Source organism: Bos taurus, chromosome 4 (genome assembly GCF_002263795.3).
Source record: "Bos taurus isolate L1 Dominette 01449 registration number 42190680 breed Hereford chromosome 4, ARS-UCD2.0, whole genome shotgun sequence".
Classification (NCBI taxonomy): domain Eukaryota; kingdom Metazoa; phylum Chordata; class Mammalia; order Artiodactyla; family Bovidae; genus Bos; species Bos taurus.
Genome location: NC_037331.1, coordinates 11,886,671 through 11,912,840, shown reverse-complemented (window position 1 = coordinate 11,912,840; position 26,170 = coordinate 11,886,671). Strand labels below are relative to the sequence as shown.

Sequence of the window (26,170 nt, the reverse complement as noted above, 5' to 3'; positions counted from 1 at the left end):
CAGATGGTGACTGCAGCCATGAAATTAAAAGACACATACTCCTTGAAAGAAAAGTTATGACCAATCTAGACACCATATTAAAAAGCAGAGACATTACTTTGCCAATAAAGGTCTGTCTAGTCAAAGCTTTGGCTTTTCCAGTAGTCATGTATGGATGTGAGAGTTGGACTATAAAGAAAGCTGGGCACTGAAGAATTGATGCTTTTGAACTGTGGTGTTGGAGAAGACTCTTGAGAGTCCCTTGGACTGCAAGGAGATCCAACCAGTCCATCTTAAAGGAATTCAGTCATGAATATTCATTGGAAAGACTTATGCTGAAGCTGAAACTCCAATACTTTGGCCACTTAATGCGAAGAACTGACCCACTGGAAAAAGACCCTGATGCTGGGAAAGGTTGAAGGTGGGAAGAGAAGGGGACAACAGAGGATGAGATGATTGGATGGCATCACCAACTCAATGGACATGAGTCTGAGTAGGCTCTGGGAGTTGGTGATGGACAGAGAGGCCTGGCGTGCGGCAGTCCGTGGTATTGCAAAGAGTCGGACATGACTGTGTGACTGAACTGAAGATGAAACCCAAACCATAAAAAACACTACCAAAATCTAATATGGCCTAATATTATTCTGAATTCTGAGTAAATCGTGTAAAGCTCTAGTATATTATGTCAGCCAATTAAAAAGTACCTTTGGAAGCCTACAGTGGACACAGTTACAGTGTTAAATAAAAGTAGGGCTCTAAGGAGACAAGATCTTTTGGGTCTGGTATGTATTAACCATAGACCATAATGTGGGAAAAAAACAAGGAGAAAATTTGGTAGAAATCCTCACCTAATGCAAATTATATTACTTATAATACTACCAATTATATAGAGGCTTCCCAGTTGGTTCAGTGGTAAAGAATCCATCTGCCAAAGGAGATCCCTGGATTAGGAAGATCCTCTGAAGGAGGAAATGACAATACAGTCCAGCATTCTTGCTAAGAAAATCCCATGGACAGAGAAGCCTGGCGGGCTATGGTCCTAGGGTTGCAAAGACAAAACTGAGCGCACACACACCAATTGCATACTACTTGGTAATTTACTAACTATTTCTCTTAAATTAGCTCATTTTAATATAGATTCTTGCCACTTGTGAGATAGGCAGGGAGATTACATATGTATACATACACATATGTATATATTGTTTTTTACAAAAGGCTATAGACTCAGGTTTATAGGTATTGCTGAGGCCTGGCAGAGATAGAACCAGAAATTAAGTCTCTGACTACTGAGTTCAATGCACTTTTCACAACACAGAAGACCTGATATTACGATCATGTGTACAAGAAACGATTAAAATTAAGAAATCAGAAAACGTCCAAGCCATATTCAAAAAGAGAAGTGACAGTTACTGTCTCATTATGAAGGTAAAACATGCTAAGTGTAGAGAAGTATGAAAGCAGAGAAATGTAATAACAAAATTAGTCTATTTCCAGGCTAGCATGCCCCATTTTATATTGCTATTTTACTGAAACTTTTTCCTGATCTGTAGGTGGCTCCCTTCCTCACTCTTCACAGCAGCTATCCCAAATCATACTAAATATTTTTCTTACACAGGTCCCACCTGCCCTCCTCCTCACTTTTGGCATAAAGCCTAATCCTCAAACTTAGAGAAAAATAGAACTCATGTGGTCTGTGTGCTCTTGCCTTCCTTGCTCCATTCTCACAACTTTATCCATACACCCAGTCTATCATCTTCTGATAGATGAAGAGTAAACCAAATATGTCCCTATTCTACTTAATGGCTAACCTGTTACTCTTGAGTCTGTATCTCTTCCCTTTTTAGATCTGGAGCTATGTCTGTAAGTTATCTTCTCAAACTCTGGAATTATCCCTTTCATCCTCTTCTCTTCATCCTTCTCTCAATCCACAAAATGTCAAATCATCTTTATCCTCAAAAAATGTTCCTTCAATTCTGTCTCACCCTCAAATGTTTCTCATTCACTCTTGACCAACGGATTACTCAGAAGGGCATTCGGCTTTCACTGTGCTAATTTTAATTTCTGTCTCATTTATGCCTCAATTTATCATGCTTTGATTTTGAGTTAATAATCCATTAAAACCTCCCTCAGAGCCCATTAATGAATTCTGAATTGCAGGTCCTGTAGTTTCAGTCTGTCCTATCTAGTTCCTAAAGTGACACCATCCACTTTTAAAACTCCTTCCTTCCCTGTGTGTTATATTACCGTTATTCTTCTGCTTTTGTTGCCTTACCTCTTTTACTGCCTTCTCTCAGAATCTTTTCTGTTTCATTCCTACATTCTCTTCTTTAATCTACACTTGCTGTCTATTGAATTATTTCCATTCAAGTCACTTCAAATATCACCTCACTTCATACCAAGACTCCCCAAACTGGTCTATGTAACTCAGACCTAATGCTTACCATTCATCTGTAGAAATAAATCTAAATTGCTGGTTTCCCTAATTACCCATATCTGCCAGTCATCTAGAAGCTCTCTGAGGAGAGGAACTCTGTTATGTTAATCAAAGTATCAGCAGTGTTTAGCCTGAGGCCTAAAATATGACATGATTTATAAATATCTGTTGGATAACAGTGGAGTTATTTAAATTCAACTTTGCTTATATGCTTATAGGTATCTGTAAGGTTATTTCAGTCATATCTTTCTAATCCAGTGTTCTTCTCATCTCCTCTGTAAAGCTTTCTTAGATCTTCACCTATACTCTAAACAACTCTCATCCTAGGTGCCTCTGACATGGTGCTTTCACAGTTCTCTGTGGCCAAGTCTACTGTTACCCTTCGTATTATCATGTCATCATTCATAAGAAAGTCTAGTCTACCTTCTAGATTGCTTACTCCTTGAGGGCTGAGACTGGGGCTAATTTCCAGCCACATTCCTAATACCGAGAACAAAGCTAGTTATAGTACAGACATAATAAAAATATGTATTCTCAGGATTCAGCAGCTTACTATGGAAACAGTAAAAAAAAATACATGAATATATGCATACAAACATACTCCTTGAATAATTAAAACAAGTCAACTAATCAATCTCAGGTAATTACATGACCATTTATTCAATAAGAAGAATATTTCCTCTCCCCCAAGAATCAAAAGGAGTTTTACAATAGAACCTAAAGCTCCAAAATCAAGTTTTAGTAAATTATAAGAACAGAAGATCTGAATATGCAATATATCTTCAGCTTAGTCATAACAAAGGTTTTTGTGATCTTGCCTGAATTCTAAATTACATCACACTAATGTTGCTTAACTGTGAATTTCTACAACTTTGATGGATATACTTTCAGGTTCAGCATAAATATAAATCACATGTTTAAATCATCTGAAATACACACATAACATTATTCTTATTTCTGGACATTTAAAAACATATTAATAAAAACAAAACAAAACTATATGAGATCCAAATTTTCCAGAAAGTTGAATTCTAAAAGTTGTCTGTATGTTTGTTTTTTGAAAACTTTAATATTTTCTCAAAGAAACAAAGTTAAAAATGTTGACTAGGTTCTCACTGGATCCTATAAAATTCTATTTAATGTGTTACAGTTGCTGTATTAAAATACTTATTGTGAAAAGAAGCAAAGAAAAATACCATTGCAACCCAAGTAATTAAGCAAAACAAGGCCAACAAAATCGAGTATTGTTTTATCCATCCCTAATGCAAATACCTCTGGGAAAGGATACAGGTTTAATTAAAGGACTGACAAGGAGATGTATGGAGACTTTGTGGGAATTCTAAAGTGGACTTGTGAGAAGTTAGGGGTTTTCTGAGGTTAACAGCACTCTTGTCTTCTATCTAATTTATCTCCAAACATTATGAGCCAAAACACACTAGGCTTGACTTTTAGGTCACAAGTGTAATAATAAAAGGGTATAAGGATATTAAAAATAAATTTTTTTTCAGAAGTATCAGGACATAAGTTTGAAGAACAAAGTAGAAAAATGCTCAAGAAAATGTGTATTGTGATAGAAAGATTATCTGAGTTTGAATTAACTGAGCTATGGCAACCTACTCCAGTATTTTTTCCCTGGAAAATTCCACAGATAGCGGAACTGAGCAGGCTACGGTCCATAGGGTTGCAAAGACTTGACCATGACTGAGCATGCAAACATGCAAAACAGTAACAGAAAGCTTTAAATCAAGAAAGCTTTAAATCAGTAAAGTGTGGTATAAGCCTAATCACCACAGGGTTAGAATGGTAATGCCCAGAGACACTGGATCAAAACTCTGCTTTCTCTGTAGAGTGACAATCAATCCAGCATGGTCAAAATTAAGAAGGCTGGTATAAAGTAGAGGCGAGTAGGATAGGCGAGTGTAGGAGAATGGACTTCCAAAATCTGACTGCTCAAAACCAGCAAGGCCATATTTTCAAATACAGACCTCAGTCCACACTTTGATACACTGTTTCATAGAACCATTAACCTCTGGATGCCACAGAAAATCCTAAGAGAGAAATGTAAGAAAAGAAGTCAAAGAAAATACTATGTCCACCATTCAAAACAAACTTGAACACATCTCTTACAGAGTAGTTAAAAGTAAAACACTACCTCATCTACAATATCTTCATCTCTCATCCCAATTTGGCAAGTCTCACAATAGTTCTCTGTATGTCCACTTTTGCTATTTTCTAGAATATTTCCGCATATTTTCAACAGAGTAATGTTTTAAAATTTAAAATCTGATCTTGCCACATCCCCGCTTAAGTATTTAAGAATTTTCAATCAATTGCCCTGAGGATAAGTTTCAAAGTCCTTAAAATTCCAAGAAGTTGCAGTCTGGCCTCTGCCCAGATAGTCTGCCTTTTTTCTGCTACTTTCCCGCTTGTTCTAAGTATACTTTTGGTTCTCCTTCGGATCTTGGAATGCTCTACATGTTCCTTTTTCTCCAGGGCTTTGTTCCTGTTCCTTCCACCTATAATGCTCATAAGCTCTCTCCCTCAGTCTACCTAGCTCCTACTTACCCTTGAGGCCTCCGGTAAAGCATCACTTCCTCAAGGAGGAAAATGCTTTTTAATGCTACTTTTAATTCCCCGTTCTACACATTTATAATGTCCTACTTTTTCCTTTTTGTCATCCTTAGCTTCCCTGGTGGCTCAGACAGTAAAGAATCTGCCGGCAATGCAGGAGACCCGGGTTCGATCCCTGGGTTGGGAAGATCCCCTGGAGAAGGGAATGGCAACCCACTCCAGCATTCTTTCCTTGAGAATTCCATGGACAGAGGAGCCTGGTGAGCTGAACAGTCCATGGGGTCACAAAGAGTCAGACACAACTGAGCGACTAACACTTTAACACTTAATCCCATGATTAAATGCACACAGAAAACCATAATGACTTGCAAGCTCCATTAGATAGATCTAGGACACTGCTGTCTTGATCTCCATCTGTATTCTCAGGACCTAGAAGGCACTGGGAATTCAGAAAATTCATATAATGTTCTCTTATGAAGAGTAATCCTGAATACACACTGGTTTCAAATTGACATACTTTTTCCTGGATAAAAATCTAAGAGACCAAATTTTCTATTACACAAAACAGTGTATGTATTACATGATCTTACTCTACCTGTCTTCTCTCAATACACTACATGTACATGTAAATTAACCAACGAACAGTTTCAACATCATAACACTGAGCTTACTATTATATGAACTTACCACTTTAACTGATGCAATCTTGTCTTCAAAAGGAATGTTTTCATGCTACCATAATGAGGGAGAGATGACAGAAAAATATTAATGTATAGATTAATTTTATGTAAATAATTCCTCCTTCAGCCGCTTTTGTTGATTCATTTATACACCATATCCCAATTATCTACCTTCAACCCCAAGGGGAAAAGACCTGCATAGACTACCCCAAAATAAGTGATACTATTAAAAAAAAAAACTTTTTATTTGTGATTTTCAACATCTTAGAGGTGGGTTAAAGATGATAAAACTCCCACTATGAATAAGCAGATAGGAGAACATGCCTACATAAATTATCTTTTTGTCAAGCTTCCCATGGTTCCAATTTAGTCCTAGTATTACCATCTATGGCAGAGACCAGTTGCTGCCCTGTGTCTCCCAGATCCCTTCCAGTTAGACAGGACCACATGACTAGTTCTGGCCAATATACCATGACTAGATGTAATGCGGGTCACTTCCAGGCTGAAGTTCCCAGGGCGATTCTGCTCATCTGGTTTAACCTGATACAGAGACTGAGGAGGTTGAATGTCCCAAATGGAACAACTAGAAAACAGTAAAAATTCCAACAGCAAAGATCCCTGAATGACTGTAGGGAACAAAGCCCTTTGTCCCAGGTGGTTAGGACAAGAAGTGCTAAGTAGTAAGACTGTGATATGGGTTTATTGCTGTAGCAACAGCTGGTCCATCCTCACCACTATACTAATGAAGGCCCTGCCTAAACATGAATGGACACACAGGACTCTAGGTTATTAAAGATTTCACTCTGAAGATGGTACATAGTCTAGTTGTAGAAAAAAACTAAAATCCAAAGACTATAACTTCTTGTAACTGTTTCATAAAAAGAAAAAAAATCATTTCATAATTAAATATTCAGGATGGAACAGGGGTGGTTAATAAGCTAATTGTCTTCCTAAAATCAAGGTTAAAACATTTTCATTAACTAAACAGATAGTATTTATATTAAGAAATAAAGTTTGTTTCTATCAACAGGCTAAATTTTAAAATTCTTGTTAGTCCTGTTTAAGCATCTTTTCCCAAAAGGGCTTAAAAAAAAAAAATCGAGTTGACTTACAGTGTTGTTAGTTTCAGGTGTATGGCAAAGTGAGTCAGTTATACATATACATTCATCCACTCTTTTTTTAGTTAATATTTTGTATATATAGTAGTATGCATATGCTAATCCCCCCCCACTCCAGTACTCCTGCCTGGAAAATCCCAGGGACGGGGAGCCTGGTGGGCTGCCGTTTATGGGGTCGCACAGAGTTGGACACGACTGAAGTGACTTAGCATATGCTAATCCCAATATTCCAATTTATCCCTTCTCCCTCTTATTCCCTGGTAACCATAAGTTTGTTTTCTACATCTGTGACTCTACTTCTGTTTTTTAAATAAGTTCATTTGTATTCTTTTTTCCCAAAAGGACTCTTGAGACCATTAATTCAATAGTACTTGTGGTGATTGAGTCCCTAAGTCATGGACAGCAGCCCACCAGGCTCCTCTGTCCGTGGGATTTTTCCAGGCAAGAATACTGGACTGGGCTGCCATTTCCTTTTCCAGTACTTCAAGGTATGTTATATGAAAAGAGTTTCCTTGGTCAAATAAGTCTGGGACATAGGGTCAGAGAAAATCACACAGGTGTTCTCTTCCTATCCCTTTAAAAAATTCTCCCTCCAAGATACAGTGTGTCATGAAATATTTCTCCTTTTTGCATGGCACAGTTAATTCAGTCAACTCAATCTCTTCATTTTAATATAACATCTGCTGTATACAAAATAACATATCACATATATGTAAGTCACAAGTCATAGTAAAAATAAATAAGCACTCATGAATCCATGGCACAAATCAGTGTTACCAACACACGACATGAGCTATGTTGGCTTCTAAATTCCTTCTCTAAATTCCTTTCTTCACCCAAAAAGAACAATCATCTTAAATTTTATTTTCCTTTCTATTTTACTATACAGCTTGTCACACATATATGCATCTGTAAATGATACGCTGTTCAATGTTGTTGGCTTTCATGCCATTTTAATTTTGAAAAATCTCAGACTCACAGCAAAATCGACATCCTTTACCAATTGTTAGTATTTTCTACACTAATTCCATGTGTCTCTATGCACCACATATACATAGTTTTTCTTCTTTGCTGAGCCATGTAAAAGTAAACTGCAGACATAATAACATTTCACCCTTAAATATTTCAACACATATCTTTGAAGAATATGGACATTCTCTTGCATATCTGTAATACTATAGTCCCAAAGAATCTGACATTGATAAAATATTATCAAATCTAATAATACAGTGCATGTTCAACTGTCCCTAATAAAGTCTTTGCTACAGTTCTTATATTTTAACCTAGAATTCAATAAAAGCCAGGTATTATGTATGTGACTGAAGACAAGATGGTGGAGGAAACAGACCTTGAGCCCATCTCCTCTCACAAGAACACCAAAATCACAACTAATTGCTAAACAACCATGGATAATAAGATTGGAACCTTTCAAAAAAGATATTCTATACCCAAAGACAAAAAGAAGGCCAACAAAATGGTAGGAGAGTCACACTTGTGATATAATCAAATTACATATCCTGACCCACAAACTGGAGAATAATTTTATCACAGAAGTTCTCACACAGGAGAGAGTGTTCCGAGCCCCATGCCAGGCTCCCCAGTGTAGAGGTCTGGTATTGAGAGGAGGAGCCTCCAGAGCATTTGGCTTTCCCAGCAAAGGGGATGATTATAGGAGATCCATAGGACTGGGGGACAGACTCCACACATCGAGGGGTGCACACAAGGTCCTATGAGAACAGTGACCCAGAGCAAAAGCAAGGACTTCAAAGGGGACTGGGCTGGACCTACCTGCTGGTCTTGGAGGGTGTCCTGTGGAGGCATGGGGCAGCTATGAGTCTCTCTAGTGTCCTAAAAGCTGGCAGTGGTAATATTGGGGAGTGTTCCTCTACTTGAACTCTTGTTAGAGGCAGACATCTTACATGGGTAATTAGCAGCAAGACCATGCCCTGCCCAACAGTCTGTAGGCTCCAAAGTTGGAGCGCCTCAGGCCAAACAATCCACAGGGCAGGAACACAGCCCCACTCATTAGCAGTCCCAGTTCAGTTGCTCAGTCGTGTCCGACTCTTTGCAACCCCATGGACTGCAACATGCCAGGCTTCCCTGTCCATCACCAACTCCCAGAGCTTACTCAAACTCATGTCCATCAAGTTGGTGATGCCATCCAACCATCTCCTCCTCTGTCGTCCCCTTCTCCCACCTTCAGTCTTTCCCAGCATCAGGGTCTTTTCCAATGAGTCAGTTCTTCACATAAGGTGGCCAAAGTATTGGCCACTCATTAGCAGACGGGCTGCCTAAAGACTTTCTGAGCCCATGGTCACCTATAGACATGGCCCTTGACACAGCCCTGCCCACCAGAGAACCAAGAGCCAGCTCCATTCACCAGTGGGCAAGCAACAGCCTCTCCTACCAGGAAGCCTTCACAAGCCTCTAGAACAGGCTCACCCACCAGGGGGCAGACACTGGCCTCTCACCAGAAAGCCTGTACAAGACTCTAGACCAGATTCACCCACCAGAGGGCAGACACCAGAAGCAAGAAAACAACCATACAGCACCCTACGGAACTGAATCTGCAAACTCAGGTCAGAACCGACCCTGGGACCAGCTGGTCACCGGACCTTGGGTAAAAGAGGGAAACGCACTGCTTGGACACCTAGGGCATCCCCTATTGGAGGAAACTTCTCCAAAACTTCCACATACATAAAAATACAAATGGAAATTTAGACAAAATGTGGTGGCAGAGGAATATGTTCCAGAGGAAGGAAAAAGAAAGACACCCAAAATGACAACTAATGGCATGAAGACAGGCAATCTATCCGAGGAAAGAGTTAAGAGTAATGGATGCACAGAGCAGGAAGGTACAAGAAGTTTATACAAGAGTCAGAAAATACCAAGAACAACCAAAGAGATGAAGAATACAACAACTGAGCTGAAAATACACGAGAAAAACTCAACAGCAAAATAAATGAGGCAGATGAATGGGTAAGTAAGCTTGAAGACAGTGCTGGAAACTACTGCTATAGAAGAGAATAAGAAAACAGAATGAAAAGAAAAAAGGACAATTTAAGAGACTTCTGGGGCTCTGTCAAATACACCAACACTAACATAATAAGGGTCCCAGAAGGAGGAGAGAAGGGGCCTAAAAATATTTGAAGAGACAATAGCTGAAAACGTGCCTAACATGGGAAAAGAAACAGTCAACAAAGTCCAGGGAGCACAAAGTCCCATATAGGATTAACCAACCCAAGGAGGTACAGGCCCAGAAAGACAGTAATAAAACCAATAAAAATTAAAGACCAAAGCGAAAACATTAAAAGCAATGAAGGAAAAGCAACAAATAACCAACAAGGGAATCCCTATAAGACTATCAGCTGATTTTTCAGGAGAAATTGTACTGGCCAGAATTGAGTGGCATGATATATTTAAAGTGATGAAAGGGAAGAAACTACAATGAAAAAATACCCTACCCAGCAAAGGCCTTGTTCAGATTGGTTTGAGAAATCAAAACTTTACAGATAAGCAAAAACCAAAAGAATTCAGCACCACCAAATCAAATGCTAAACAAACTGCTCTACATGAAAAAGAGAAGCCAACAATTAGAAACACTAAAATTACAAAATGGGAAAGCTCACTGGATAAAGCAAACATATAGTAAAGGAAACTATCCTCACACAAATATAATACATAAACCAGTAACTGTGGGAGGTGGAAAGTACAAATTCAGGATATTTGAAATGCATTTGAAATTAAGAGATCAGCAACTTAATCGTATATATATATATGTGTGTGTGCGTGTGTGTGTGTGTACAGAGAGAGACTGCTATATCAAAACCTCATGATAACCACGAGCCAAAAAACTATAAAAAATCCAAGTACAGCACTAAACATAGTCATTAAATCAGAAGAGAACAAAAGAAGGAAGAAGAAAATGACCCTACAAAACCAAATCCAAAAAACGGCAGCTTCAGCTGCATGCAACAAATTCTGGTACAGTCTTTTTTCATTTTTCTTCTGTTACAAATATTTTCTAATTTTCCTTGTTACAGCTTCTTAGATACACCCATCATTTAAAAGGGGTCACTTAATTTCCAAATACATGGGCTTTTTAAAAGTATCTTTGATATTAATTTCTTATTTTGATATTAATTTCTCATTTAAATCCTTTCTTCTCTGCAATCACCCTCTGTGTTTTTTGTCTTGACTTTATTGAGGCTTTCAATGACTAAGCCAAAGATCTCTCTTGGTGAATGTCACAATGTACTTGAAAATATGTGGGTTATTTTCAAATATTTTTTTTGATATTGATTTCTAACATAATTTCACAGTGGTAAGAGAACAGTCTGTATGATCTCAATACCTTTAGACCATGAAATTTTTTTCATCACAGTTCTTGGTATTTGTATTTTTCTTTCTGACTTACTTCACTTAATATAATAAACTCTAGTTACATCCATGTTGCTTCAAATGGCATTATTTTGTTCCTTTCTCTAGCTAAGTACTATGCCATTGTATCTATATGCCACATCTTTATGCAGTGCATTCCTCTGTCGATGGACACTTAGGTTGTTTCCATGTTTTGGTTATTGTGAACAGTGCGGCTTGACAGATGCATGTATCTTTTTGAATTACATTTTTGTCTGATAGAACATGCCCTCACACCTTGCACAAAAATAAACTCAAAATGGTTTAAAGAGTTAAACATAATGATACCATAAAACTCCTAGAAAAGAACATAGGCAAAATGTTCTCTGATACAAATCTTATCAATATTTCCTTAGCTCAGTCTCCCAAGGAAATGGAAATAAAAACAAAAATATATAAATGGGACCTAATCAAACTTGGGGCTTCCCAGGTAGCTCAGCTGGTAATGAATCCACCTGCAATGCAAGAGACCCTGGTTCAATTCCTGGGTCGGGAACTTCCTCTGGAGAAAGGTTAGTTACCCACTCCAGTATTCTTGGGCTTTTGCTGGTGACTCAGCTGGTAAAGAATCCACCTGCAATGCAGGAGCCCTGGGTTTGATCCCTGGGTTGGGAAGAGCCCCTGGAGGAGGGCATGGCAACCCATTTCAGTATTCTTGCCTGGAGAATCCCAATGGACAGTGAAACCTAATGAGATATAGTCCATGGGGTTGCAAAGAGTTGGACAGGACTGAGCCACTAAGCACAGCACAGCACAATCAAACTCAGAAGCTTTTGCACAGTAAAGGAAACCATAAAAACATGAAAAGACAGTGCTACAGAATGGGAGGAAATGATGCTACAGACAAGGGCTTAAGCTCCAAAATACACACATAACTCATACAACTCAGCAACAACAACAAAACACCAAATAATCCAATCAAAAAATGGGCAGAAGACCTTAACAGACATCTCTCCAAAGAAGACAAACAGATGGCCAGTAGGCACATGAAAAGATGCTCAGTGTCATTAATTATCAGAGACATGCAAATCAAAACTACAATGAGGTCCCAGCCTACAGATAGTCATGATTAAAAAGTCTACAAATAACAAATGCTGGAGAGGATGTGGAGAAAAGGGAACCCTCCTACATTGTTTATGGGAATGTAAGTTGGTACAGCCACTATGGAGAACAGTATGGAGGTTCCTCAGAAAACTAAATTGTCTTTTAATAAAATTTTGTGAGCTTTCTGCATACAGATGTAGGCTTATTTACTAGGTTTATTCCTATGTACTGTGTTTTTTAAATTATTATTATTATTGCACAGAGTATATTTTAAATAACATTTTTGAACTCTCTATTCCTGACAAGTAGATATGCAATTAATTTTTAACAGCTTTATTGAGTCAGTGCAATTTTCATATATTTATCTTATAATTAGCTATATTGTTAAAAATTTTATTGTATCTAGTAAATCTTCTATAGGTTCTTTGGGATTTTCTATGTAGACAACTGTATTATAAAATATCAAGTTATTTCTTTACAATCCTTACATTTTCAAAGTACCACCTTTCTTTGGCTGAGAGAGAAAGAGTTAGTTGCTCAGTCATATCTGACTCTTTGCTATCCCATGGACTGTAGCCCACCAGGCTCCTCTATCTATGGGATTCTCCAGGCAAGAATACTGGCATGGGTTGCCATTTCCTCTTCCAGGGGATCTTCCCAACCCAGGGATTGAACCTGGGTCTCCCTAAGGATCTCTAATACAATACTAAGTAGAAGCAGCAATAATGAACATCCTGAGTTTAATGGAAATATGTCTACCATCTTATCACTGGAACATTTATTGTAGGCTTTTAGAATTTTTATCAGAATAAGAATATAAAGGAACTTACTTAAAAGAGAGAGATGATACCAATTCCCTGATACTGTTAGGACTTGTTTAATGGACCAAAATGTGATCAAAATAAGGATTCCATGTGTGCTTTGAAAGATATTCTCTGATATCTTAGCGTATTAAGTACTGAGTTATAAGTTTATAAAATCAGCATACTAACAGCCCATATTTACTTATTTGCTTAAACTATCATTAATTACATGAGCAGTGAGTAATTCTCCCACTATGGTAGACAGTCAGTCTGAAATCAGTCTGAAAAATCTGTGTTTAGCTGACAAGTTTAGACAACTTATATTTATTTTGATAATAAATGTTTCCATCTTAATTTTTGATTTCTAGCTCCCTCACACTTTTATATAAACATAAAATTAAACAGATTTTTAACACGTAATATGTTTATATATGTATGTATGTATTCACATGTGTGTATCAGAGTACACACATACATGTGTGCTTATGTATGTATGTTTATATATTATATTTGATATTAGATGAATTTGGTTTATTTTTTTCTTCTTCTGGTTTGGAACTACCCACCCTAATTCTATCCTTCCAGTCCTTGCCCTTGGAATAAAGGGCATCTTAAGTTCTAAGTTAAGATGACAACTTAAAGTGTAAAGAGGACATCAGAACACTTTAATTGTGGTCATCTCTCTCCGGAGAAGGCAATGGCACCCCACTCCAGTTCTCTTGCCTGGAAAATCCCATGGACGGAGGAGCCTGGTGGGCTGCAGTCCACGGGGTCGCTAGGAGTTGGACACGACTGAGCAACTTCACTTTCACTTTTCACTTTCATGCACTGGAGAAGGAAATGGCGACCCACTCCAATGTTCTTGCCTGGAGAATCCCAGGGACGGGGGAGCCTGGTGGGCCGCCGTCTATGGGGTTGGACATGACTGAAGCGACTTAGCAGCAGCTCTCTGACTTATATGCTATGTCAGTTCTTTAGTACTGTGTTTTCGTAAAGTGTAAAAAGACGTTATTTGACATAGTTTGTTTAGATTCATACACATGTTTCCTATTTTCTTTAACCATTAATTCAGATCATTTTTTTTCTGAATCATTTCCCTCCTTCTCGAAGTTTATTCTTTGGAAAACTCTTTAGTATAAGTTTATATGGCAGTAAGCCCTCGTAGTTGTTGTTTATTTAAAAATGTCCTATAATTCAAGAATAGAGGAATTTGTATGTTAGGGATACAATTCTAGGTTAAAGCCTACTTTCTATCAGAACATTAAAGCTATTAGTCTACTGTCCTCTGGCTATCAATATTACTGTTGAGAAATATGCTGGCTCAGAGCTTTGTTTGCTACATACAGGGCATTGTAGCTACAGGCATCCATCTTAAGGGCAACCCAAATCTCTATTGCATACCGACTGTTATTGTTCCCATTACTGGACTGGCCTCACAGTTTGTTCCTTTTTTGTGGGGGATGTATCCCCTATTTCAAAGTCTAGAAATACATCAACAAGTATTTTTTAATCTAGGATCTAGTTGGTTTGAGGTGGAAGGGGCCCCCAGAGTATCTAGCTTGCCCTCTGGCTGGAAGTAACACAAACAGCTTTCTTCATTGCAAGACTTCTCAAGTTTTTAATATCCTAGCCTAAACTAAAACTATCTAAGAGGAGGATATGATATCCACCTCTGCCCAAACTTATTTGACCAGAGCTTCTTACAGAACTAGTCTTCCACAAAATATAATTTGAAAAAAATAAATCCTGCTCTAAAGCTTCTTTTTAAAAATTTTTCCTCAGTACAGAAAAGAAATTAAAAAAAATTATCTTCAACACTCCTATTCTACTTAAAGAATCCCATTACCAAGGCTAAAATAAAATTAATCAACTTTCACAACATGCCAGGCTATGTTGTGAAATATGTAAGAAATATATTTAAAAAATAATGATAATCCATAATCTCTGTCCTCAAGGTGTTCAGAGAGAAGAGAATAAGTAAAATACAACTTAGCAAATGCTCCACCAGTAGTTTAAACTAGTTTCACAATAACTGTCTCTTTAAAACTATAAAAAACTTTCTTTGCAAAATGTATATAAAATAAAATGCATCTTGTTTGACTATTGTGGGATAACTAGGAACCTCTAGAAAATAAAAATTGGAAACCTAGTGCCCAGGAACACCATACCATATTGTAGCTACTTCTGGCCATGGACTAAAACCATTATAGATTTTTTTCAACTAACTGTTGCCAAATGCATTATTCCAATTTTCAAATCCTCTAGTCTAAGCCTAGAAATAGTAAAACTATTTTTTTTTAAATTCAGACATCTATTTTTTAAATGTTTACTGAGGTTTTTTTACTTTAAGCTGTAAGAATCTCAAGTCATTAAATAGTTTTAAATCTTCTGTATAGTTTTGTATTTATAAATACAAATGCAAAATACATTTATAGATATCAAATAAAATGAAAAGTTGACTTTGTTATCTTCTATTATTCAGCTTTAAAATCTATACTGGCTTTTCCTAGTAGACAAAATTGCTACTGGACTCTTCTTAGAAGAGTTCCTAAGGACTCAGTATCCATTACCATCATCATGATGAGACTAGTTAGTTAGCTGTGAAGTCCCCAATTTTTCAGTTTCCTACCACTGGACAAGGTGATGTGTACAGGCAGATTTTTATCATAAATTAACGAGCTACTTACCCCTACAATTCTGAACTTTCTTGTACTTTACTTTTTTCTTATTATTCCCCACTCTCAACCATATGCAATTAAAGACAGAAATGAGAACTTCAGATCACTTAAAAATGTATTAAACAAATAGATATGATGAAATAGTTCACAAAAATTAACTAATGAACAAATTAACATTTAGAAAGATGTTCACCCTTGTTAGTTTTTTTTTAAAGATACATTTTTAAAATTAGAAATTAAAAAGAGCAGAAATTTGTCACACTGTCATTTTAATTATATAGCATGAATGTCCAGTGCCAGAAAGGTTACAGAAAATTAGGTTCCAATGTACATTGCTAATTACAGTATAGATTGAAAGAATTCAATAATATAATCAATAATTTTTAAAGTACTATATTCTTTAACCTAATATTTGCACTGTAAAGATTCTATCCTAAGGAAATAATTTAAAAAGCAAAGTTTTCACACAAAAATGTAATAAAAATGTCCTTATTAAAAATTAGAAAACTACAAAAAGTTAAGAAAAGGGACGATTATATAAGATCACATTATATCCACTCACTAGTATGTTGCCATTATGAAGATACTTACATTGATTTATAATAATATGGTAAATTATGATAAGTGGTGGCAAAGAAGATATCAAATTGTACATGCTAATCTATTACAATTTTGTCTTTTAAAAAAGAGACTGAAAAGAAATATAGCAAAATATTAAAAGGAGGATAAGGGATATTTCTTCTTTATTCTTTCTAAAAAAAATTTTTTTTAAGTTTTTCCATGGAAAGAATTTTAATATTTCTGAAAACAAAAAGTTTAAGTCAATAAAAGGTTTGCCAATACTTTACCCACCACTTCTTTTTCTTATGGCTCCGTAATGGCAAATTATCCCCTGTTATCTTCCCCAAAACCAAACTAAAAATTTTATAGTTTCTTTTGTTCATGTGAAAGGGCACACTCCTCCTGTAACTATTCAGTTGCCTAACTTCTAAAACAACACCCTAATGAAACGAATAGACAGGATTTTACCTTATTTCCTTCTTCTTTGAATTGAGGATTAATTATTTTCACAAAAGAATAAAATAACTGACGAATTCTGGAATCTCCAATAAATGCAATATGTTTATCTACGAGGCAGTTCTTTGCTTCACTGAAATCAACAAGGAAACATCAATTAGAATACAGAAAATTAGCCCAGGCATCTTCAAAGCACATGATTTGTGAAGAAGTAGTAAGGATTATTATATAGTTATGTTGTCATTTTAGAAACAGGTGGCCAGGTTTGTTTAACCTACCAGTTTGTGTATGATTGATTAATTCGATTAAGTGTTTCATATGTACTCGAACCACAGTAAGTGCTTAATACCCACTCTCTCAGAAAAACTGCACAAGGTAGCTATCCAAGTCCCAAAGCAAAAGTCCTTCATTCACAGGCTATTGCCCTTGGCCCCTGGTTGTCTCTCACCTGAGATAAGGCAGATTGGTCCAAAGCTCTCCCTAATGCTTTAGAGAATACTCCCTTGGACTCACCCCCACTCCTGCCCTGTCAGCACTTCTCTACCGTCACACGGAGAAGTACCATCTGCCACTTTCTTTGCTCTATTAACACTTCTCTACCAGATACTAAGACCCATCTTAGACAAGAAGAAAAAATAAATAAATAGATGAAGAAACTTTACCTGATTTTGTACTTATGCATCATACAGCTGTGAGGCTGCCAAACTTTCTCTCCAAGAAATCTGCCACTTGAGAGAAGGTATTCACATGAGTCATTGCCTGTAATAATTAAACACAATAATGTTGCTAACAATAGTTATATTTTTATACGTTGGTTGTCTATCCCATTTTACCTTTGGAGATGAGAGACTACAGAGTTTTCCACACTTCACTGTACCTTCTAGGTACATATGACTCATCCATGAGAAGCACAGCAACTATTAATATATTAATATTGAAGACAATGAGAGACACTAGGACAGATAATTCACCTAGAGTATTCTTCATCCCCAGTGCTACGTTAATGCTTTGGCAGTTCCTTCTACTGCAAGTTTCCCCTCCAGGGACATCTTGCCTCAAAATAGCCTTTATATCTGTTTATAACCAACCTAGATAGCATGTTCAAAAGCAGAGACATTACTTTGCCAACAAAGGTTCATCTAGTCAAGGTTATGGTTTTTCCTGTGGTCATGTATGGATGTGAGAGTTGGACTGTGAAGAAGGCTGAGCGCCGAAGAACTGATGCTTTTGAACTGTGGTGTTGGAGAAGACTCTTGAGAGTCCCTTGGACTGCAAGGAGATCCAACCAGTCCATTCTGAAGGAGATCAGCCCTGGGATTTCTTTGGAAGGAATGATGCTAAAGCTGAAACTCCAGTACTTTGGCCACCTCATGCCAAGAGTTGACTCATTGGAAAAGACTGTGATGCTGGGAGGGATTGGGGGCAGGAGGAGAAGGGGACGACAGAGGATGAGATGGCTGGATGGCATCACTGACTCGATGGACGTGAGTCTGAGTGAACTCCGGGAGTTGGTGATGGACAGGGAGGCCTGGCGTGCTGCAATTCATGGGGTCGCAAAGAGTAGGACACGACTGAGCGACTGATTTCTGATCTGATAACTTCTACTTCTAGTTGGAAAACAAAAGTTTAAGGGATAAAAGAGAAGACTTTGGAAATGACTTTATATTCAACTATTACAGTACTTCGTGCATTAGTACATCAGAAACCTGGTACATGTTGAAGTATTTTATAAATCTACGCCCTAATTTTCACAACTTCTCTGGAAGGAAGAGGGCTATATCCCTACTCCGTAAATGTGCAAACAGAGAAAGACTTATTAAAAACTTCTTAAAATGCATAATAAAATGTCATACTTCTACAATCTCACAAAGACTTGAAACACTGTTAGTCAAAAGATGGCTGAAGATACACATGATCAATTACCAGTAATAAATGCTATTATTAATATCCATCCTCTACTTCTCTCGATTGTCTCTTGCCTCCACCATCAGGATGACAGCAAACTCCTCCCATTGTGGTTGGGAGAAGTTTCAAACAGAAAATCCCATATAAGCAACCCCCCCACTCCTGTGTAGACTGGGACAGATGGTTACCCTACTTCTTTTGGCCATTTTACTGTACATTAGCTTAATGCACATGACCAATGTATGTGGTTAAAAGGGGGGTTGGAGGCATTAGAAAAGCTCAAATATGTCAAAAGGACGAGGGAGAAATGAGATGTGTACATTAACTGTAGGGTTACAGTTAATGTGCTTCTAAATTTGATCTCCAATTCTTTAACAGTCAATAGCAATCTCTATTTGTTTTACAAATAGTTAAGGTCAGGATGGAGAATCTGGTAAAAAAGAATACTACAGAACCAAATGGTGGAGATAGGAAAGAGCCAAAGATACTTTAAGTAGAACACATCTCTTTTTTCCATCCAGTCATCCATTTATCTGGACAACACACAGATAAAAGGTGATACAAACACAAGGCAACTAAGCATAAACAATGAAAATGTTGATACCACAGTGTCATAAATTCTAAAACAGAATATCGAGCAAAGTGAAAATAGTACACTGTTCTGTTGGTGAAAACTGGATAAGGAAAGGTATTATATTTTTGTAATTACAGATGTAGCCTAAGCAGTTTTTTCTGTATTTTAAAGATTTTTTAATAACATCTCTCTAAGGAAACTATAAATAATCAGTTCTTAATTCTTTTCAATTATCAAAAACTAATGCTAGTTCTAAAAAACAAAATTAAGTTACATAAACAATCACGGAGGAGTAAAGAAAGGACTATAGAAACACACAATTATTTCCTAAAATCAGCACTGCTGCTGCATTTTTTAATAATGGCCATATAGTAAAATCCTATTAAAAATCCAGTAAATGTTTAAAATTAGGATGAAAATTCCATATTTACAGCACTTCTACCTCTTCAAATACATCCATTAAACCAAGCACCAAGTTAGTAACACATTTATTTTATTAAAAAGTTATATAAGAAGTTTTAAACAACTGGCATCCTGTAAAGTTTTCCTTTCTTCATCCCTTCTTGTTGTTGCTGTTACTTGACTTCCGTTTCTTAGTAGAAGCTGGGTCAATCTTCAGTGTGCGAGATGATGCTGTTTGCCTAACCATCTCTACAGGTGATTTTGTGGAGATGGAAGTGCCACACCAGCGTCTTAAAAGAACCAATTTTCTCCACCAGAAAATGTGTGTTAAAACGCCAAATTCTTCTTTCCCTCTTCAATATTACTACTCAGACATTATTTTTCAGTAGTTCAGCTGGTAGAAAACAAAAGCTCTAATCTCAAGACCCCACATTAGAAAAACCTCATACCAACACAGATTTTAAAGTTGTCACTAGCCAAAAGACATTATGAACACTGCATTTTAAAAACTAGCTGGTTCAAAAAAAAAACTAGCTGGTCTTTCTGGGAAAAATATTCAACTACCATATTAAGGTAGTTGAATAAATGCTAGTTAATGGTGACTCTTCATAATATATTATATGATGCAAATTAAAATTTTTTTAAAAAATTGTATCTGAAACAGTCTCTGTATCTTATCGTTAAAGTGAAAATTGCTCAGTCGTGTCCGACTCTTCGGGACCCCATGGACTGAGGTCTGCCAGGCTCCTCTGTCCATGGACTTTTCCAGGCCAGAATATTGGAGTGGGTAGCCATTCCCTTCTCTAGGGGATCTTCCTGACTCAGGGATCAAACCCAGGTCTCCCGAATTGCAGGTGGATTCTTTACCGTCTGAGCCACCATGGAAGCCAGTTAAGGTCTACTCAAAACACAGAAACTACACCAGCTATTTTAGTAGAGAGAATGTAGTATGAAGAACTGTTAGGAAAGTAAAAGAATGGCTAAGTAGATAACTGAAAAGGTTAGGAGGACACAGACTTTTACATATTTGTCAGCAAAATAATAAAAATAGTAGCGCTAGTAAATACTATAATACCTAATTAGAAATAAATTAGTCCTAAAAAAAAAAAAACTCTACAAAATTCTATACTCTAAAACTAGTTCTTTTCCTGGGAAGGAAACAGTTTTAAAATCAAATCACTAAATGTAAATCTAAATGTTCAATTAATGTGACACATTTATATTATGTATGCGGTGGGCTGCCGTCTATGGGGTTGCACAGAGTCGGACACGACTGAAGCGACTTAGCAGCAGCAGCAGCTACATGTTAACATACGCTGGCACATTATTTTCCTTTCAAAATTTACCCAGAAGAACCCCAAACAAAAGAAAACAAAATAATGCAGTCATTATTTTCAATTGCTTCATATAATTTTGACAGCTACCTTAATACAACCAGTGAGATGAAAGTTACCAAGTGCTCAGATAAATCAAGTTAGGAACAGAATTTAAAAAAAGAAAAAAAAAAAAAAAAAGCAACTAATGGGATAGAATTATCTACTTCAGCTATCTCTAATACAAAGATTATCTAGATGAATGGCTGTTTTCCCTTCATTCTGTTATCTTAAGCATAAGCATTCTGGTTTGTCAATCTAAAGTCTCAGGTTTTTATGCATGATTTTTCTATAACAGAAAGATACTAAGAGCAGACAAAGTAAGTAAACAAGTTAAAAAAAACCCTGAAAAACAAAACAACTAAAGAAAACACCTGACCTGCTAAATAAACTGAGGCTTATATTTTTCATTGAATAGAATACCTCTGGCACACTGCACCTTTAGACTGAATCATCTTGACAAAGCTGTGTTTCTTACTATCAACCATGAAAATACCAGACCATAAAGTTTACAATGTGATCTGCAGAATATTTTATTTTCCCCCAAGCTTAGCAAGTTATACTTGTCTGTGTTGAAAAATCACCATTTACAATTTTCTTTAGATAAGCTAGGAGTGCCTCTTTATAAGCGGTGTCATGTAGATCAGGATTTTTCTAGCAGCCAAAGAAGGGAAAGCCTGAGAGACCTAACACTGCTTCTTGTTTTAATTTCTGAAGCTTTGAACTCATATTCCAAACCATGCAGTATTATTTCATATTTGCATTAAATATGCCTATGACAGAAAGGAATTAGAATTCAACAAAACTAAGACATTTGAAGCAAGTTAACTTTATCAATTAGAAAATCTAAATTTAACCAGATTGGAACTATTCTTAAGGCTACTGATACTGGCTTCTTATCCTAGAAATGGTGTCTTTAGTCTGTAATCATAATATTAATATCTTGTGATTCCTTAATGGTAAAATTTACAAAAAATGTAACTAAAAGAATAACTACATTTTAAAACGTCATTTTTATGTGAAATAATAATGAAAAAAAACACAAAACACTACTTTCTAAAGTTAAGATCAGAACATGCTCTTAGAACATGAAATTCAATTAAAACCAAAAGAAGCAAATGCAGGGAGGCAAAGAGAAGGAAATAAGGACTTCAAAAATCTGTTTATCCAATAATTGTTACAGAGTTCCTACTATGTGTTAAGCTCTGATGATTTAAGGATGAATAAAATACCACCCTTGGAAGCTCAAAGTTTGTGTGGGAAAGTCAGATACAAATTATTATAATACAAGATGGTAAGTCTATACTATTTACTGTAGAAACACTGAATTCCTAATTTCTACTTCTACGCTGGTGACATCTGAACCAGGATTTGAAGGAACAAGTAAACAGGTCAGATTTTGAAGTTTTAGACATGTAACTTCTAGAAAATCACCATTTATTGGAAAATGAATAAGACAATTCTTGGCTGGCACTGTGAGGTTGAATTAGTATTTCTAAATGATAACCCATGTTCTGACGGAAAACACTTTCTCACTCCTTTTATACTTTACTACTGTCTAAGAGGCTCCAGAAAGGCAGAATATAACATAATAGTATGAGACAGGACTAACTGGGTTTTAAATCCTAGCTCAGTCAGATAAATTGTGTGTCTTTAGGCAACTTAACCTCTCATGCCTCATCTTTAAAATGTAAATAATAGTGCAATTCTCTGAATCTAAGACCACTGATTATAAAATACACCATTATTTTATATAACAGTAGGAAAAATGTTATCAATTAAACTTTGACATGCAATCAAAGTTTTAAAAACTCATCTTGATTACAGATATTAAAAATGGTGGAAGCAGGAAGTGGGAAGTTTGAAATCTAGTAATTGTATCTACCCATAGGCTGGTTGTAAAGACAAAATGAGTTAAGATTTAAAACCCTTAGTAGAACAGCACCTGGCATATGATAGGTGCTCAATGATAGCATGTAGTTTTGCCAAGCTTTGCTTTCTGTAGTGTGCAATTTTTTACTTTCTTTAGTTTGTAAAACAAGAGATACTGAATCTGTGTATTTCAACTGCATTCCCTCTCCTGGCCTGAGGCAAACCCACACTCACGCACTGGAGATTTTCATACACAGCCTAAACCTCTATATGTAACATAAAGTCCTTTTGTATTCTAAAGATTTATGATGCTGTGATTCAAGTGTTTGATTATCCTTGTGTGAAAAGCATTGCATCTGACTGTTTCACACTGCTAAAGCATGAGGCTGGCTAAAAAAAGTTCCTGGTAAGATCATATCACCTGCCCCCCACCACACACCCCGTCTCAAGTTCCTGACATTCCACGTGGGCATGTACACACACCAGGTGTACAGCTTCACACTCAAGACACGGAAGCACCTACAGAAGCTGCTGATGAGCTTCTGGAGGAGGCTTTATAAACAATCCCAGATTGCTACACTGACTCACAAGGTTCCATCTGACATTCTATTTTCCCTGCGGAGGACAGATCTTGAAAGGATGAAATTTATAATGTAAATATAGCAATTAGGATCCATGATTATCAAAAGACAAAAGCACAATTAAAAAAGGGAGGTGGGGGGGACTAGATGTTTAACTTATAGGAGGACCATAGAACACAGTTATAAAAGTTATCTCCACTATCACACACATAAAATTGAGTTAGATTACTATCATCTTATAACAAAATAGCATAAAATGTCAGTGGTCAGAAAATCTTCTTTAAAATGACAATAAATGAATGCATCAAATCGTTGGCTTTATTTTGTATATGAAAGTGTTGGACTTCTCTTACAGCAAATGAACCAAAGTCTTGCCAGGTCACGTGAATGGGATCTATGGGAACCTGGAGGAGAAAGGCCAAGAGGGTATAAGCGATTTACCTTTTTCAATCGATTTCGTGTATTTATATAAAGGGCTATTCATCCAGTACAGCACTAGAGTATAAGATTTTTAACTCTCAAGCATTGGAGAAAACAAAGGGGCACAACTGATCAAAACATCCTTTACTTTTAAAGATTTCCTAAAATGAGAAGCGAGTTCAGATTCCAGTGCCCCCTTTACTGGATATTTTGCCAAAGTATGTGTGACGCTAAAAGGTAAACACCTTAAATGTGCACCTATTACACATTACCTCTTGACCAGTTATGTCACAATCACCAAGAGCTGTCCCGATAATGGCTTCAAAACTACAAGAACCACAAACAAGAGATCCTATCTTTGTTAATTTCCCTCAGCCTGTCAGACTCTATCCTAGTGACATTCTTACAGAGAAAATCAAGGGGAAAAAAAAATCAATCAAGAAGGACAAGTAAATATCCCTTGATTACTGAAAAATAACACGTTCTGAAATAATGAGGTCATATTTCCTTGCTCTTTGCACCAATTTCAAAACCCACAGCAAAGGCCTCCTCTCAGACTGCTTCCAACTTGTTTTCATTGCCCACCTCAACTCCTGTCAACCCATAAGTTCTTTTCTAATATTGGCAGCAGCTTCACTTTGTAAAAAGTGTGCAACCAGACCCCTTTAAACGTTTCTGAATCACAAAGCCTGGGTGACACCTCCTCCATTTGGCCAAGAGCATCTTCTGCCAGCTGTCAACTCGGCCGCAAGAGAAAATGGGGCGGCCCCTGCCGCTGTCCAACAGCTTGGCCCCGCTGTTCCAGGGGCAGAAACGGGATAAAACAAAGGCTAAAAAGCCGGGCACCTAAGGCGCAGAATTGGGCGACCCCACTTGGAGACGAGGTGCCCCTGTGCCGGGCGGCCTTGGCCTTCAGGCGCCCTGGGCTGGCCCGCCGAGGGCCGCCTGCTCGCCTCCTGCACGCGAGCCCCGGGCCTGCCCCGTCTCCCCCGGGCCAGCCCGCGGAGAAGCCGGGACCCCCGCTACCCGCTGGGCCCGGCCGGGCGGGCGCCCCCGACTCCAGCAGTGGCGGCTCGGGGTGGGGGGGCGGTGCCCAGGACCACGGGCCCTCGACCCTTGGCCGCCTGAACTGGGGTCCACTCGGTCAGTCGGGGGCGCCTGGCCCGCCGCCCGGGCCACCTGGGGGCACGTGGGGGTACCGCCTGCCCCGCCCGCTGGGCGCGCCGGCGGGCGGCCGCGTGAGCGTGGGCGTGTGTCGGGCAAGGGGGGCGGCCTCCAGCCTCCGCGTCGCCTCCTCCCGCCCCGGCCGGCCCGGGCAGGGGGAGGGCCCGCTCACCTCGGTAGCGGCGGGAGGCGAGGTGGCACACCGCGAGCAGCAGTACGGCCACCAGCGCCAATACCTTGGCGCTCCTCACGCTGAAGTAGTGGTTGATCTCCCGCTTGCCCAGGTTGTAGGCCAGAGCCGCCATCTTGGTTCCTCCATGACAACAGTGCGCGGCGGAGCGGGGAAGGGGCGCCGCACAGGGGCAGCACTGGGGCTGCCGCCGCCGCAGCCAGGCGAGGAGCCGCCGCCAGCCCTCGCGGCCGCCACCCGCGGCTCCCGCCGGGGAGGCTGACCCCGCGGCGCCCCCGGCGTCCACCTGCCCTTCCTCGGCCGCGGCCGCCTCGGCGGCCTCCCCCCAGCCCCGCCGCCGCTGTTCCGCCGTGCCTTTCCCCCAGGCGCCCTGGACGCCTGTCTCCTCCCCTTCCTCCTCCTTCCCTTTAGCCTCCTGTCTTAAGAGAGGCTGCGCTTGCAAGGGGGGTCCGGTTGCCCAGTCCTCCGGGGTCACGGACCCCAGACTGTCCTCAGGGGTGACCGGGTCACCTGCGGCAGGCGGCGGCGGTGGCGGCAGAGACATGGGGATATGAGGAGAGGGGACCAGGCTTCCAACCCTGGCCCGAACGCGACTCCTGGGCTTTTAATTAGCTTACTGGCTGCAACCTGAGCCCAGGTTGGGGCAATAGAAGTACAGTTCCGGAAGAAAAGCACACACCGTTCCCCTCCTTCCTTCCGCAACACACCCTTTAACGAGCTTTCTACTCCCTAAACCTGCCTAGCAGGGTGCGAAGGCCACCCTAAAGTCACCGGGGCTTATCGTCAGGCTCTCTGGTCAGTCTGGATGCCCCCCTGATGCAAGCCAGGTGAAGACACTGCGGACAGCCTTAGCACCAACCCACCTGTATGATGACCAGTCTTAACTCTTAACTCACTGCTCGGAAGCCCATTTCTCTTGAAAACTTGGGGGCGGGGTGGGGAAGCC

The 26,170-nt window shown here is 38.7% G+C and overlaps 1 protein-coding gene across 6 annotated transcripts in view; it reads right to left on the bottom strand.

Moving 5' to 3' along the window:
• Positions 1-25,607, bottom strand: part of CASD1 (CAS1 domain containing 1) — a 53,797-nt gene extending 28,190 nt beyond the window's left edge. For all 6 annotated transcript variants that reach the window (XM_005205168.5, XM_010804013.4, XM_015468213.3 and 3 more), the window contains exons 1-5: positions 25,207-25,607; positions 17,406-17,502; positions 16,756-16,876; positions 5,672-5,716; positions 4,399-4,461 (exon numbers count right to left, since the gene is read on the bottom strand). In XM_005205168.5, coding sequence (XP_005205225.2) covers positions 4,399-4,461; positions 5,672-5,716; positions 16,756-16,876; positions 17,406-17,502; positions 25,207-25,339 — 459 coding nt within the window. In that variant the 5' untranslated portion in view covers positions 25,340-25,607. The remainder of the gene's footprint in view (positions 1-4,398; positions 4,462-5,671; positions 5,717-16,755; positions 16,877-17,405; positions 17,503-25,206) is intronic.
• Positions 25,608-26,170: the final 563 nt, after the last annotated feature.